This window comes from Akebia trifoliata, chromosome 5 (assembly GCF_017979445.1).
Source record: "Akebia trifoliata isolate Shusen 1 chromosome 5, ASM1797944v1, whole genome shotgun sequence".
Lineage (NCBI taxonomy): Eukaryota > Viridiplantae > Streptophyta > Magnoliopsida > Ranunculales > Lardizabalaceae > Akebia > Akebia trifoliata.
In genome coordinates, this window is record NC_141379.1 from 7644563 (window position 1) to 7661034 (window position 16472).

Genomic DNA, 16472 nt, shown 5'->3' on the forward strand with positions numbered 1-16472 from the left:
ATGGCACATTTTTGTCGGAGTTTAAAACACCCAGGTTTATTGAGCCAGCCGTGCACATAGCCTGATGTGTTTAAACTCCAATAAAAATGTGCCACATAGACACCTAATATTGTTATAGGAACGGGACATCGTTGTGGATCGCGACTCGTTTTCTTATTGAAGAATGATCTACATTCAATGTAACATATAACTATACAGATTAACTAAAAACTTAATCTCAATTGAAGAAGAAAGCTATGGAATAATTTATGTGTTCTTTTGATCCATAAATGAGAGATTTCAAAATCACTATTGACTACACATTTTTCAAAATATTTACCAAATCAAGTTTTTTTTTACTGTTGTCGTAAATAAAGAGCACAATCAAAATTTCACCAAATTAATATCAAGGACATTTACTACTAGCCTTTTATCTACGTAAAAAAAACAGAACTTATTTACCAAAATCACTTTTTTCTTGACATTGTAAAATAGTGTGGTATGTGTACTATCATGATAAATAAGATTATTTCATCCCATCACATGTTATGATAATTCACCCAAAATTAAAATGCATTTGTATTCTCTTGTTTAATAATGGTAAAAAATTCACAAATTATAAGATTTTATCAGACAAATAAAATGATAATAAGATCAACCCATGAAAATAAATATCAAACCTTAAGAATTTGTTTAAATTTTTCCCATGCATGTTAATTTCCCTTACAAAATCATGAATTAAAATAACACAAAAACAGATCGGAATCAGAAAAACTATAAAAGAACTTCCTAACATTTAAGGTATCATGCACTCAATCACGAGAGAGAGTGATAAGAGAGAAAAGTTGTATGTCCCTCTTCTTCTTCTTCTTTTGAACTTTCCATTAGAGTTTGGACAACATAATTATTAAAAAGAAGAGGAGGGTTTGACAACTATATACCTTAAGGGGTGTGCCAATGCCACCTCACTTCCGCCAGCATGCTTAACGAACTCCGTTGGGGAGAAAAAGTTGCCATGGCACATACATACTATGCACACCCCATCTCCCTTCTTGTACTTGTATAGGAACCCCTCTACCTTTCTCCCATTGGGACCATCACCCACAGAAAACACACATGGCACCTCTTCCATCACCTTCCTCCCAATTTCACTTACGCAGTTGTTGATTACCTTAGGCTGGCTCAATTGATTTTCCACCTCGACCCTGGTAGACATGCCTGACTCATCGATAAAACTTGACCTAGAAGAAATGATTGCCTTTTGCTTAATCTGCTCTGGGATTCTCATTTCAGTGCAATTGCTCAACCCTGCGATGTCCATTTCTTTATAACCATGAGAACAAAGAGAACAGACCGAAAGATAAAATTCATATTTCCCAACGTAAATGTTGATTTTCCATATCAATTATCATCATCATTTATTGTCCAAAAATTTCAGGATCGGTGAAAGAATCATGTTTTCCAGTTTGATTGTGTCAAATGCATGATGAGATTCATGTCAAAAATTGAAAATGTTTTAACACTGCCTATCAACCTAATTACATGTCCCTCCTTTATCTATGTTGAGCATAGGTTTCACATTCTTTTTGTGATTGAGATCTCAATATGTTGCTTCTTACAATCATCGGCCGTTGGGAAAATTGGGGTACATCTCCCGACTTTATTTTTCTAGGGACTCAATGGTGATTATTTAGGTACTAAGAATATTTATAGAATTAGCTTTAGTATATATTCCTAATTTTAACTGTTTTGTGTGGTTTAGAGAAATAAATTCAGGAGGGAGGGGGAAGGGGGAAGAGAGAGAGAGAGACAAAAATCACTTCTAATCCCTTGCCAATGATATTGTGATAAAAAGAAGATCAATCCCAATATAAAAAAATGAAAGCAAATGAAGGAGAGAACCTTGTAAATTTCTATCTATGTTTTTTTATTATTTCACATTAGGTACTTGTTATTTTTTGGTGTCTTTCACGATAATCTAAACTTGAGACCGACAGTGTTTGCTAAAGAAATATAGTACAAGAGGAAATTTCCATATCAATACTATGTACATGAAACATACATAATACTAGATCCAATTAGCACTTCTACAGCGATTATAGTACACTTCAGTTCCTTTCTATATCCCCATACATCTTTATATGCATCTGGTTTTAATGTGATAAATTCAAATTGATTTCCCTGAATGGTAAGTAAGACCAATTCATTCAAACCTTGCCTTATATTCATTACTGTGGAGACCATTTTCGTCATGCCACACGATGGGAATACGTGTCATAGAAGAATGAACGAGCATAACCCATTAAAAATCGATGAGTCAAAGCCTTGAGTCAAACCAATGAACATGAAAAGACTGAGCTCTTTAACTCGAACCGAATAGGTTATAATGAGATGGGAATAAAAATTTATCCTTGTCATAGGGGCACGAAGCATGGTATGAACCAAGCATTGTAGGCCGACACCACTTCCTTCAATACTATGGAGGGACAATAAGCTACACGCTTGTACTGAGGTGAGTTAACAATACCACCTAGAATGCTCTAGACCAAGATGAGAGATGGGAGTTGAGAGTTGAAAGTATACAACGCAGTATCATAGTAAGGGTGGGGCCAACAAGTAGGATTTGAACCTAATCCACTAAAGCAAACACAAGCTCGATGAGGGAGTTTTCTTAGTTTAAAGAGTCTATCAGGTCAAAAAGACCATAACTTGGAATTGGAGTCCATATCTTAACAAGACAATAAATTAATTGTGATTTGAGTTCTTTCACAAGAAAATCCCTTCATTAAATACAAGATTTTAAAGTACTAATCAAAATATAAGTGATTGAGACATTTTCTGACTTACCTATCCCAAATAGGAAAATCTCACAAACTCAGCATTAATGAAGACGAGACACTACTAATAAAATTGAATTAGAAGCATTGATGAGACGTGAGGGCACAACTCTCAAAGGAAGTCAACAAACCCCCATCCAACTATCAACATAGGTGGCATCCAACTAAGATCAGCCGTGTAGTGAGATCTATCCTGAAATTTTAACTATAAAATCTCCACCTAAATATTGAGGAGGGGTTCAAAAAATAATATCTAAATATCTCTAATAGCAAAAAAAAACCTCTCTGCAACATCACTATTCATCCTATTCTCTATTCTTCAACCCTTATTTTCTTTTATTTACATCGTTTATTATTAAATCTTCGAAGGATCATTGGCAGGCACCACACCAAGACTTCTTCATTCACACCTTTTCTTCAAGGATTGGAAGCCCAAAAAAGTCTCCACACTTACCATTATGAATGAACTAAGACACAATTGAATCTCTTAATAATCAAATTGATTAAATACAATAACTCTAAAATTTAGAAAATTCTAATTGATTAAATAACCACAAACTAAATCTAATCCTAATCCAAACAGATCAATACACCTTATCATATTCCTTCCCATCTAATACCCCAACAATAAAATTTAGAAAATTCTAATTGATTGAATAACCACAAACTAAATCTAATCCTAATCCAAACAGATCAATACACCTTATCATATTCCTTCCTATCTAATACCCCAACAATCATCTTTATCTTCATATTATTAAGTGACATGTATTTTCATTTCTTATTAATTTAATCAACATCATTTTCTCTTTTCCTCTCACCATTATAGAGCCTTCACCTTTTCTCAAGACAATTTTCTGGAGAGTCGTGCTAGAGTAACGTTGAAATTGACATTGTTTCCCACATTGGTGTGGACAGAATCATAAATGCTTCTCTCTCATATCTCGATGAAAAGCATCTATGGTTATGTACACACATCCACATCAGCAATGTCAATTTCAATGTTACTTTGGCATTTTCCTTTTCTTTAATTAATCTTTTATTGGGTCCTTCGACATCCCATATCATGAAAATCCTAAATTCAATCTTAAAAAGAATAATAAAATAACACAAATTAAAGTTACCCAAATGCATTAAAAAAAATTGTAAGGCAAACCATACCATAAGCAATCATATAAAAGGAAAAAAAATAGATAAATTTAAATAAAAAAAGTATATGATACCTTGATTGGGTAGTTCGCTCTCAAATTCAGAAATCACACAAGAGCCGCTCCCTTGTGATCCCAGTGAACCCTGCGACATCAATGGCGGAAATCGTCTTAAAGCAACACCAACGCCATCAAGATGAATATTACCCTTTTCATTCAGCCATGCTTCGACGCATCGAGAGAGGGAACCATCTCTGTGACGAGGAGCCCAATATGGCAATCCATAAGGAAATGCTCCTGATTCCCATAATCTATTAATTCCCCTCATTGAATTAATGCTCACTAGACCTTCAGCTTCTCTTCGGTTATCTTCCTCACGATTTCCCTCCAAACTAACTCGATCTTTCATCGCTCTGAAGTGGCTCTGCTCCTCCAATGATCGTTTCCTCTTCGCTTCAATCCTCATTCCACACACCAACTGTTTCTTCCATTCTTCTTTGGTCTCCATTGGCACCGGATTTGAACCATTAAGAACCATTGATGATGATCGGATGAGGTTGCTCTGTTTCACGTCTACCCCAAATTCAACTCCCAAAGAGAGTTCGAGATTTAATTCAGTTTCTTCGCTTCCCGATGCGATTTCGATTGGGCTGTTGCGATTTCCCTCTTTGGGTCTGTTTAATAGGTCTCTTAGGTACCCATTTTTTTTTGTAGAAAGATTATCAACTCCACTGATTTTAACTTCCTTTGCTTCACTATCCATCTCACCAAACAACGAAAATCAGACCTTCAAGACAGGTTATGCCGTTCTCTGATCTTATTCGATGAAATCTAGAAGAAAAAGTTTCACAGTGAAGTAATATTACAGAAGCAAAATCACAGAGAAGAAGAGAAAACTTGCAGAAAATCCGAGATCCAAGAAAAAAAAAAATCAGATTTTTTACCTCCAAAATGGTTTTTGGATCGATTACCACAATACCCAGTTACAGAAATTTTAAAATATTCGTTAGGATTCTAGGAAGAAATTGCTTGAAAAACAGAGGACGACATGCAAGACAGAGAAGAACGCGGAGAGAGAGAGGAGAAAGAAAAACAGGGAAAACTAGGAGAGAAGAGAGAGTTTTGAAGTACCCCAAACAATTTCAAAATTCTCAAAATACCCTCAAATGAAACAAGGAAACTGAAACAGATACTCCAGGTGGCAATCTGACGAAGCTAAATTTCAACACGTGGTTTATTCTGTCAGATTTTTCTGCAAACCCAGTAACTTTTCTAGTATCAAACAATGTTTGAGGCTCACCGTCAAACGAGTTTATAATGATTTCCTAGAGATACGTTAAATCTTTATGAAAACTCTTCTATTTCAACTGTTCGTTTGATAGAGTGTCAAACGTAGTAGTTTTAGTATTTCTCCAACGCTTCTACTGGATTTTGATGACGTGGAGACACGTTGCTGTACTTAGAACATTGGTGAAGAAAGATAAAGACACGTGTTCGTTAGAAACTGTTCGACGCCGAAAACCAACTCTCGTCTTAGCCTTTCTCTTTCAGTTACTAGTGATATCTTTCACGTGTCAAATTACTTAATAGACCTCGTACAGAGATTGTTTTTCTAAATAGTCCCTGACCTTTAGAAGATATTTTGATAGTCCAATTTGTAGACTTTTTATGGGCGGGATCGGGCCGGGCTTCATTGAGAGCCCTAACCCGGCCCTAAATAGACCGGCTCTACCTAAACCAGCCATTTACTCCTATCGGGCCTAAGTTGACAAAGCCTTAACCAGACCCTATCGGGCTCGGACCTGATTCGGGCCTAATAAAAAATGTCTAGAATTCAAATTTTTTAGTGGAAAAAATGCACTTTTTTACAATAATGTTTTTTGGCGTTTGAAGATTATCATATTGAATTTTTAATTAATATTTATTAACATAATATTTGAAAAATATTTATCTGATTAATGTTTTATGAATGTTTCTAAAATATATAATATTGAGACAGGATTTGACGCGTTGAAAATTATTGAGCCGGGCCCTAACCCTTATTTGGCAGGTGGGCTGGGCCGGACCATCCGACTAAATTGAGCCCTACCCTTCTCTCATGTACGTGAGATCAATATATCAAGCATGATTACAATTATTTCCGATGATTTTTTATAATGTATAACAAATGGAGAATGATATACTCTTAATTTTGAACATTAAGATGTATTTTTTTTTTATCTATTTCGATCATCTGTAACAAGAAATGACGAACGGAGTTGGGATTCTAAATATTTTGAAGATTTATTGTAACATTTGATCTAAGTGGCCCTTTTACAACTATAATATGTGCATTTTGGATATTTTGAGAAGACCCATTCAATGTCAAGATTGAAAAAACGAAAAAAATCAAAATCACAGTTGCAATGTCGAGATTAACATTGTTATTGTCTAGATCAAATTTTTAGCATTGAGGTCAAAAATTTATCGCAACAATTCTAATTGTTGATTCCAATTGTTGAAATCAACATTTTTATAGTCAAGATTGAAATTTCGAACTTTCGACCTCAACAATAAAAAAATGTCGATCAATTTTTGGAATTTGTCTGCTTCACCGAATAATTTCACCCTTTATAGTTCTTTTTGTCAGATTCTATTGTATCAAATTGATTTGTTCTTAAACTTCTTTTTTTCCACTAAGAATAGCCACATTCTTTTAGTCTTTTAAGCTACATTGTCGTTCTTCAAATTTATTCCATTAACAACTTTCGTTGCCATTATGAAGTAATCGTGTGAAATAGAACATAAAAACTCTCATTTCATACAATGGATGATAGTGAGATTTCTTGTTTAAGTTCTTACCAATGTTTGCAACTCAAGATCTTTATTTTCTAACAAAAATAGAAGTTAGGGGATTTTAAATTATGCTCCCATGGAGAGATACGTTAATTCCTATTTTAAATGGGGCATTTTAATTTTTAATTGGGGTGTGATAAATGATTCAAGTAATTGGGGGTGTAATGAGTAAAAGTATCTTACTACGCTTTCAAACCTTTAGAATAATGAAGTATTTGAATAGAAAGGTGGAAAATGATGGAATTTTGGGTTAAAAAAAAAATTGTGACCGACTAGTTGCACACTACCCTTTACCAATTGCACTCCATCACTTAAAACTACACTCAGACGATTACACTCCAAAAATAATTAAAAAGGAAATAAAAAATACTACAATTATTTTTTTTTTTTTCCGGTTCTTCCTCAATTATATCAAAAGAAATTATTGTTAATTTAATAATTTTTGCAAGAAATATATTTTCATTTCAGAACCATGCTTACATAGTTACATTCTTTTGAAATACACATATATTAAAAGATCAATGCCTGAATTAAGTTGGAACCAAAGAAAACACAAACAAGATTAATCACAAAACAGAATCAAAGAACATGGGCAAAGAATACAAAATTACAAGTTAAAATAAAGCTTAAACCCCAAAACGTTAGGTATTGGAGCACAAGTAACAAGTTGAAATAGAGGTTATAAAAATACCACAAAAACAACAAAAAAAAAAAAAAAAGGATTTTTTATGGTTAGTGTGCAATCAACAATTAGTAGCATGCAACAACTCGGTTCCAAAAACAAAAACAAAATTAAGGATATTGTAAAAGATGTTAAAGTGAAATTTAAAACGATGGATTGAAAATAAGGTTCGATTATATCAGAAATAATTTACCACGACGGAGGTTTAACAGCTTTGATTATACCTCAGATTTGGGGGGTAAAAAAATGCATTTTTGGCTTGAGATTAAAATCAGCCACTTTCCACGCTGCTGCTGCTGCTCTCTCTCTCTCTCTCTCTCTCTGTGGCTTTGGTTGAAAGAAGAAAGAATGAGGTGCCACCACCATGGAACTTGTAAGGAGAAAGAAAGAAAAAAAGTGCTCCCACATCATAAAGATCTATTTAATCTCATCATTAGGATGCAATAAGAAAATGTTGGTCAAACGAAATTCTCTTAATCAAATGATGGTCAACTGGTCTCCCTCATCATTAAAGAAGATTTCCTTTCACAAAAGGTATCAAAAAACGCTACCAGACGAAATTTTTAAGTACGAATCCAAAATTACTCTTAAAGAGTTGAAAGAATCAAATTTCCATGCTAAGGTTCAGATCATATATAATCACAAAACTCAATTTGAAGTGTAAAACCCTACTAACTCATCCTATCAAAAATTTCCATTGCAGAAAAATCTCACCTTTTTTAAGGTTTCAAGCAGAAACAGCAGTCAGCTGGTTCATCCCACCTCTACGGCCAGCAGCTCTTCCATTACCATTCTGATCGACCCGTCGATAACCCTCTCCACCACTATGTCCTGATGGACCTCGCACACCAGAAAACTCACCTGAGTTTCCTAATTCAGGTCTTCCATATCCACGTCCACCACCAAAATTCCCACGGCCCCTGAAATTGTCGTTTCGGAATCCAACTCTTCCACTGGGGAAACGCCCTCCTCCTCTACCAGTGCCAACTGCAATAATCAGTGGCACAGTCGGTCTAATAATTAGCTCAAGTTCATGAACAAAAGTTAACAAACACTGTCTGGGATAGTTACTCTTGGGAACTAGTGCAAATATATTTCACTTGCCTCGAGATGTAGTTTTCTTTTCCTCAATAAAAGCTTGACGACCCCCAATTGTCACTGATGAAGCCTATAAAAATTGAAGAAGTTCATCATTAAAGATATATACATAATAATGGAAGAAAGCTACCTGCGAAATGCGCGGAAAGAAAATGCTTTGTAGCTCAAGTTTCTTACAAGTGGTTGGATAACAAACACCACTATGTGAAGCACTTTTCTAATCTCCAAAGGCAATTGGCCCACAGCATACATTGTGCAGATGAGATTTGGATTGAAAAATAGGTTTCCTAGGGAACAGTACAGGCTAACTAGATATCCATTTGCTATGGAAATCATAACTCATTATGAAGGGGCTAAAGAAACAAGGATACTTGGAGAATAAAAACAGCTAAGATAAACATGGCAAATATTTTCAAACCATGAGAAGCACAAATGGAATTTGTAATCAAATCAGCTTGAGTGATTCCATTTCCAAGTTAAAGACTGTTTTAACTGAGATTTGATCCATTAGGTCAAGTCCAAGAATTGATTGGATCAATCAAGGAAAGAACTTGGGCCACGTTTGTAATTTGGCAAGCAAGAAGGTATGATGTGCCAAACGTATTTCTCCGCAGTGGCCAGGGCATTTGGTGCATCAGGCCGGACACTGGCTGCAGACAATGCTCAGCCTCTGTGTGTGTGTGTGTGAGAGAGAGAGAGAGAAAGAGAGATGAAACGGGATTATGTTTCTACATTTGGTGATGATGAGTTGAATCATGAATGAGATAAGTGAGTTGAAGAGAGATCATACGTGATGTCTGGGTGTACGTATCATAGTTATGGTGATGTTATTCAGAGGCTTAGGGTTTTCATTACTGGTGCTATTCAGGTGAATTGTGAATGCACCCCTGGTTGTCAGGAAGGTTGGTTTGTTCCATTTCAGTGTAGTTTTTCTACTTTTTGATACTAGATTTTTGTCTCATTCAATTTAGATGTTTGTTTACTAGTCTTTTGCATTGCCTTCAAGTTTATTTCTGATTATATAGTGTTCTAAGAGCTATAATCCAGGTAAAGAATAGACCAGTTCTTAGGGTTAGTTGGCTATGTTGAAGAAGCCTATTTATTCAGACAAAATATCTGAAGGTCAACTCCCCAGTTTTGGTTGGCCGATGGGACACATGATCAAGTTTGTTACCACAAGGCAAAGCTAAACAATGCCAAAGTAGATTTTATCATATCACAAGATCCTAAAACCAACCAGAAATGCGTTCAAATTAAGTTGTAGCAAACAAAAGAATTAAGTGCAGAATATATACCTGAATTGCACTTTGCTTCGAACTCAACGATTCAAATTCAACAAAGCCAAAACAGAATCCCTGTTGTTGTACCAATAAGCACATAAAAATCACAAATCATGATTTTTAACCTATAGTGGAATACCACAAAAGCATATGCAAAACGTACCTTATTAATTCTGACTTGAATGCCACCTGGCTTAATATGCCCAAATTTCTTGAACACCTCCTCAACTTGTTCAACTGTGGCATTCAAAGGTAAACTCCCAATATAGATGGAATGACCCTCAACTGTCAGGCACAGGGCACACGATATTAGAAGGGTAAAGGGAAAAAAAATTACTTTTGAAAGGAAACGCAGCAATACATTCATGACTTTAATGTGTAGCACAACCATACAAGGTGTGTCAAGCGTGCTGACCTGGATAGAACCAATGCACCACCTCTAGGCACGTTAACCAGATCGACAAGTCTAATAGTATAAGCAAGTAATGCATCTAAGTGAACAATAAACAACATATCTAGAGGAAGGCTAGCCTTACTAATGATGCAGAATGTGAAGGGGAAAATACAAAGTTCTGCAATAAGGATAAATAGGTTTAAAGGAAGAAAGGGTTTAGGGTTAGGTTTTAGGTTCTAAAATGGCTAAAACTAGGGTAGAAGGATAGCATAGGTTACGGAGAGATCATGGCTAGGTTTAGAGAGATTTGAGGTCCAAAGCGATGGTTTGCCTAGCACAAAGGTTGTGGTAGTTTCCATGGCAGCAAGGTGTGATACTAAGAGACATAGAAAAATGAAGGAGAAGATGAGATGGAGAAAAGGATGATAGATTGACCTTGACTTCACACCAAGGTATTTCAATGGCTTCACACCATTAGAGGACTATCATAAGAGAAAACTTGTAACTTCTTTCTTCTTCATTCATTCATTGATTTGAAAATAACAAATTACATGTATATAGTCTCCTACTCAACAAAGAGTCCTACAATGACCTAACTACTAAAATCTAAAAATATCCTGCGTAGGATTCTAAATAAAAGTCTAACTAAATTAGAAAATTAAAACATTAAAAGCCTAACTAAACGTGGACCATCTACTAGGGGTTAAGAAAAATTAAAATACAACCCCAAAATAGATAGTACTAAAGACTCCTAATCAATATGGATTCCTAACAATTGGGCCATGGGCCTAATGTCCATCGTTGAGTTCACTTTGTCACACCCAAAAACATGATCTGATGCCGTAAGAGTTGAAATCTTACTAAGTTTGAAAGGAAAGTGCTCTTCAAAAGAAAAGAAAAAGATCTACAGATAGCATCTGAAAACAGGATAAAGAAATCAGAATCTGTTGTAAAAAGAGTGTCAGCATATTCCATCACATCAATTACTGTACAAAATTTTTGATCGATAATTACTGTACAAATTGATGTGGCAAAATATCAATTCAAGGTGAATCAATGGATACCTTCCTCATGAATATTGCTACTTTTGTTGCTACTAGGAGATGATGCTTCAGGTGCTGGAGCAGGTGTTGCTGTCCCAATAGACTGTTGCACCAGGGCAGTAGCAGGTGCCACCTGTACAGTCTTAGTAGGTACATTGACTGGGGAAGGCACTGCATTTCCCTTCATAACTTTCACCTGTACCCCAAAATACGTTCAAGTAATATTTGAGGAGACTAATTCAACAATTAAACATGCAAAGATTATACTTCCATACAAATAACTCACAATTGATGCGTAAGACTTCTTGGGCGCATTTTCTTGGACAATAGAAGTCGGCTCAACAACCGGACAAATTTCATTTTGACTTGAATGAACCATGGGCTCCACCACAACAAACTCATCTTCCACAACTGATCCTTCCTCAGAGTCTAATGGTTCACACACTGATCCTTCCTCACTTTTATTGAGTTCCTCCTCCACAAGAGATGTTGCAGAGTCTGGCAGAGTATGATCAGGATCATGAGAGGGCTCTGCAAAAAAAAAAAAAAAAAAATAGTAAAGCTAAAAGGCCTCCAGCAAACGCCAAAGTAGAGAAGGAAAGAAAAGTAAACGAAGGCAACCTGGATCCAGGGTAATGGGAGATGTTGCAATGTGTTCACCAATGCCATTGGCTGGCACGGGATTGGACACCAGAGCTTCTTTTTCATCCACAAACCTAAAAACATCATTTAAGACAAAATAACCTTTCTCCTGTGGGGCTAAGAAGAATGATTGTGTGAAGCTCCTTCTCACATTGTCTTTCCCAGTTAAACATCCGGTTACTAAAACAACAACTCCATCCTTGTAAGAAAACTGAGAATCTGCCGTTTTTATCTCTGCCTCGTAATCCTTGTAATCCAAGGAGAGAATCATATCATTGATGGCCTGCAGAAAGGTTACAATGCCATGTTATCCACCAACCAACATAGTACTATAAACTTTTGGTAATTATAAATCAAGTTGATTATTAATGAGAGATTCTATTGCCACACCAAGTTTTGCTAAGAGCACACTGATTCAAATGAAATCAACGAAGACAGCATGTATCTTGGGGTGTTCTTAATAAAAGTTGGTGTGGCAATAGAAGCTCTCTTATTAATTCACTAATGGCTATTTTTCTTTTCTTTTTTATTACAATTCATTCATTTCCTTTTGACAATAAGCACCTCGACGCATAAGCCTCTGTGCTCTCACCAGGGCTTTCTATAGTTGGTGGCAACAGTTTCACAGTTTTGCACAAATTAATTTTGGTGTGGGCACATGTATTGGCATTGGTGTTGCATATGAGGCTCAAACACCATGATTTCCAGTACCAACAACCCAAAATGTAAAGATAGATTTTTCACAATAATAAGTAAGTATACGAGTACTGCAAAAACTATTGGTATGACAAAAATTCAAAACAGATCATAAATAGGTTAAATTGATGCTTCATTGGAGGGTTTGCCTAAATTTAGTTTCCATTAATGACAGAAAACTATAGTGTGCATCTAGAAAGGCATATATATCTCACCTGTGCATAGATCAAGATATTTCAATTGGTACATGTTTTGAACATGATACATGCTTACCATATCTCTAAGTTTCAACCTTACAAAGGAAACAAATATCCAAAATTCGTTAACGAATCGAAAGGTACTAATGAGGGTATTAGTGGCAACAGTTATACAATATAAAGAATGCAAAGCTTTTGGGCGTCTGACATAGCTTTTTTTACAATTTTCCATGTCATAAATCAATGGGTTTTTCTTTCCAAAATGATTGTTTTCTCATTGTATTCATTCTTGTTATAAAAAGGTTATGTATGCCTCTTGTTGAAAAAGAAACCACAAACCTCAACCAAGAACAGACAATTAGTAACTATTTACAATCTTGGTTTCAAGAAATTTACTTCCATTGTTGTCACCAACTTCATAACACCATTAGGTTCAGGCCTGCTTAGTACACTTGAATCCTGATAAAATCTGTAAACCAACTCTGGGGACTGGTGAAGAATATGGTAGTACTGCTCCACAAAGGAATTTCCAATCACTTGGGCACTTGGAGAAGGAGCAGGACTCACAGTTGGCATTGCCATCTCTGAAGCAAACCCAATATAAATATGCCAAATCAGGATATTTCTTAATAGAATTAAATAGGGAAAATTAAAAAGAATGTCCCAATTCAATATCCAAGAGACAGCCAGCATGCCAGACACCAAAATGTAAGCATTAGTAAAGAGATTTAAAAACTACAAGATCATCGAATCCCAAGACCAATGAAGAAAATCAAATAGCAAGCTCCGACCATGGCATCTAAGATATATATACTGAGCAAAAAAGATATTTTCAAAGAAATCTCTAGTCTCTAGATACCTAAAATGAGAACCCAAAGAAGGACAATACAAGCCAAGATATTACAATTGAGAGTGTTTGTACCTTCTCCGAGTGAAATCAAAGAACCCTCAAAAGACCAAGTACACGAAGACTCAATTGCTTACAAGTAAACCCTGAAAAAAATGAGTTGAAAAACAACATGAACGGAAAAAAAAAAAAAAAGGAGAGGGGAAGGTAAACAAAATTTACAAAAAACAGGCCAAATAGTAACTAATCAAGAAGGTGCCAGCTAGCATAGTTGGTAAGTCAATGGATTATGATACCAAGGACCTTGGTTCAATCCCACCAACATTGAGTTACTAATCTCATTAAAACAGGCTTACTGGGGAAAAAAAATCAACTCAAAACCAATGCAAGATAAGGTTTCAAAAAGTTAAAAACACACCCAATACCAACCAAACTAGTGCAAGAAAAAGTTCCCAAACAATGCACTTTATCAACAACGCTCTCACAATTAATGTTTATGATCTTAGAAACTATTATCCTAATGATCAACCAAACCCGGAATAAAGAAACGTGAATGAACATGGTAACCAAGTTCACATTCAGCAATCATTTTGGAGGGGAGAGAAAGAGGGGAGGGGGGGGGGGGGGGGGGGGTCCAAGAAAGGTTAGGGAAAAAATCAGGAAAATCTTGGTTATTATAAAAACTTGGAAGATGGAGAGAGGTGGATGTCAGAGCTCAAACTTCAGATGTTTCAAGAAAAAAGTATACTACAGCTAAACCCTTGAATGGTAAGGGAATTACCGAAAAGTAAAGGGAATTGCCGAAAAATTGACTAATTACCCATTTAGCATATTTTTTCTAATTTTTGGGAAAATTCACCAAATTTTGTGACTATGTTGGCAGGCACACTAAAATTTACCATTCTAGATTTGAACATCAAAGAGAGAACAAAGTGAGTGGTGCTCAAGTGATGATCCGTTAATTAATTCAACTCATTTTAAAAAAAATCCAAAACGGAAGAGACCAAGAAAAAAAGAAACCATAAAGACCTCAACAAACCCTAGAAACCAGAAATCAACTCATACCCTAAAACCCAGGCTTTGAAAAAAACCAAACTGCAGCTTAACCCTTAAATGGTAAAGGGAATTGCCAAAAAAAAATCAACTAATTACCCATTTATCATATTTTTTTCAATTTTTTTGGAGAAATTCGCCAAATTTTGTGACGATGTTGGTAGGCACACCAAGCTAAAATTTACCATTCTAGATTTGAACATCAGAGAGAGAACACAATGAGTGTTTCTCAAGTGATGATCTGTTAATTACACGATTAATTTAACTTAACTTTTTTTTAAATCTAAAACGGAAGAGACCAAGTAAAAAGAAACCGTAAAGTCCTCAACAAACCCTAAAAACGAGAAACCAACCCATACCCTAAAAACCAGGTTTTGGCAACAAAAAAAAAACACAAACAAAAAAACTGCAGATAAACCCTTAAATGGTAAAGGTAATTGCCAAAAAATTCGACTAATTACCCATTTACCATATTTTTCCAAAATTTTGTGACGATGTTGGTAGGCACTCCAAACTAAGATTTATCATTCTAGATTTGAACATAGAGAGAGAGAGAGAACAAGGAGCTTTGCTCAAGTGATGATCCGTTAATTACTCGACTAATTTAACTTAACTAAAAAAATCTAAAACGGAAGAGACCAAGAATAAAGAAACCCTAAAGACCTCAACAAACCCTAGGAACCAGAAACCAACTCATACCCTATAACCCAGGTTTTGAAGGAAAAAAGAAAAACCCAAAAACCCTAAAGACTCAAAGAATAACTAAAAACCCTAAAACAATCAACTAAGCAGCACGATCCCATAAAAAAACAATAACAACAGAAGGATCCAGATCCAACAATAGTCAGAGAAACTCCATAGCTAAAGCTTAGCGCTATGAGACAATAAACCCTAAGAATTAAAAAAAAAAAAAAATCCACACGAAATCAAAGACTTTCCAATGAATCAAATTAATCAAACAAAATCATAATTTCAGTAATATATCCTTCCTCAAGAACAAATATCAGCTAATCTAAATCACCAACCAGTTTGATTATTCATACAAGGATGAACAGTCCAAAATCAATCAAAAAAAAAAACATTCCACATCTTCAAAACCTAAAATTTTGATCAAGGCGAACAAGAAGATTAATCAAATAGTAAATTAACAAGCAGAAAAATAATTATAAAAAATAAAATTTACCTCCTCTTTTATGGAAAGATTTGAGTCTCAGAGGGAATAGAGGAGGTAAAGCCAATGAACCTCGAGATCTTAAATAAGGCAACATGGTTTTGTTGAGGGTTTTCTTTAATTGTTAAGGGTATTTTCGTCATAGTAAAAAATCTGTACTTCATTTTTAACGCATTGGGGTAATTGTCGTCCGTCAAATGATTTCGACATTGACGGTGCTTGTCTGAGCTGTCAACATCCCTCACGAGAAATCAACTTTACTCAAACCGGACTTTGGGTACGGATCGGTACCGATCCACCAAACCCAGTTTGAACCGGTCGATCCGATCTTAATCCACCGAGTCACATCATCCCAAACCTAGGATCTCGATGTACGAATACCTAGGGATGCAACTTGGTCCGATTCAAACTAAGAATCGAATCAAACTGATGCTTTGGACTGGTTTGATTCAATTTGGAACATGGTTTTAAATCTCATCTAATACATTTTGGTACCGTCCACCAACAAGATAGATGGACAAGTCAAACATATCGGACGAGATTTAAAATCACAATTTATTTTCTCATTGT

General features: G+C 35.5%; 2 protein-coding genes across 4 annotated transcripts; both read right to left on the minus strand.

The window, feature by feature from the left end:
• Positions 1–641: 641 nt before the first annotated feature.
• Positions 642–5072, minus strand: LOC147401364 (ninja-family protein AFP3-like). Its single transcript, XM_086442641.1, has 3 exons — positions 4909–5072; positions 4040–4795; positions 642–1287 (listed from the first exon to the last, which is right to left on the minus strand). The coding sequence occupies exons 2-3, from the start codon at positions 4725–4727 to the stop codon at positions 887–889; spliced, it is 1089 nt and encodes a 362-aa protein (XP_086298767.1). The 5' UTR covers positions 4728–4795; positions 4909–5072; the 3' UTR covers positions 642–886.
• Positions 5073–7933: 2861 nt separating this feature from the next.
• Positions 7934–16072, minus strand: LOC147401365 (nuclear transport factor 2-like). Of its 3 annotated transcripts, XM_086442645.1 has the most exons (10): positions 15915–15979; positions 13754–13824; positions 13228–13415; positions 11918–12221; positions 11583–11827; positions 11318–11492; positions 10023–10144; positions 9875–9934; positions 8586–8649; positions 7934–8468 (listed from the first exon to the last, which is right to left on the minus strand). In XM_086442645.1, the coding sequence occupies exons 3-10, from the start codon at positions 13411–13413 to the stop codon at positions 8209–8211; spliced, it is 1416 nt and encodes a 471-aa protein (XP_086298771.1). In that variant the 5' UTR covers positions 13414–13415; positions 13754–13824; positions 15915–15979; the 3' UTR covers positions 7934–8208. The 3 variants fall into 3 exon arrangements, with proteins under 3 accessions (XP_086298771.1, XP_086298768.1, XP_086298769.1); XM_086442642.1 differs by lacking the exon at positions 13754–13824 and having other exon boundaries at positions 15915–16072; XM_086442643.1 differs by lacking the exons at positions 13754–13824; positions 15915–15979 and adding an exon at positions 15757–15861.
• Positions 16073–16472: the final 400 nt, after the last annotated feature.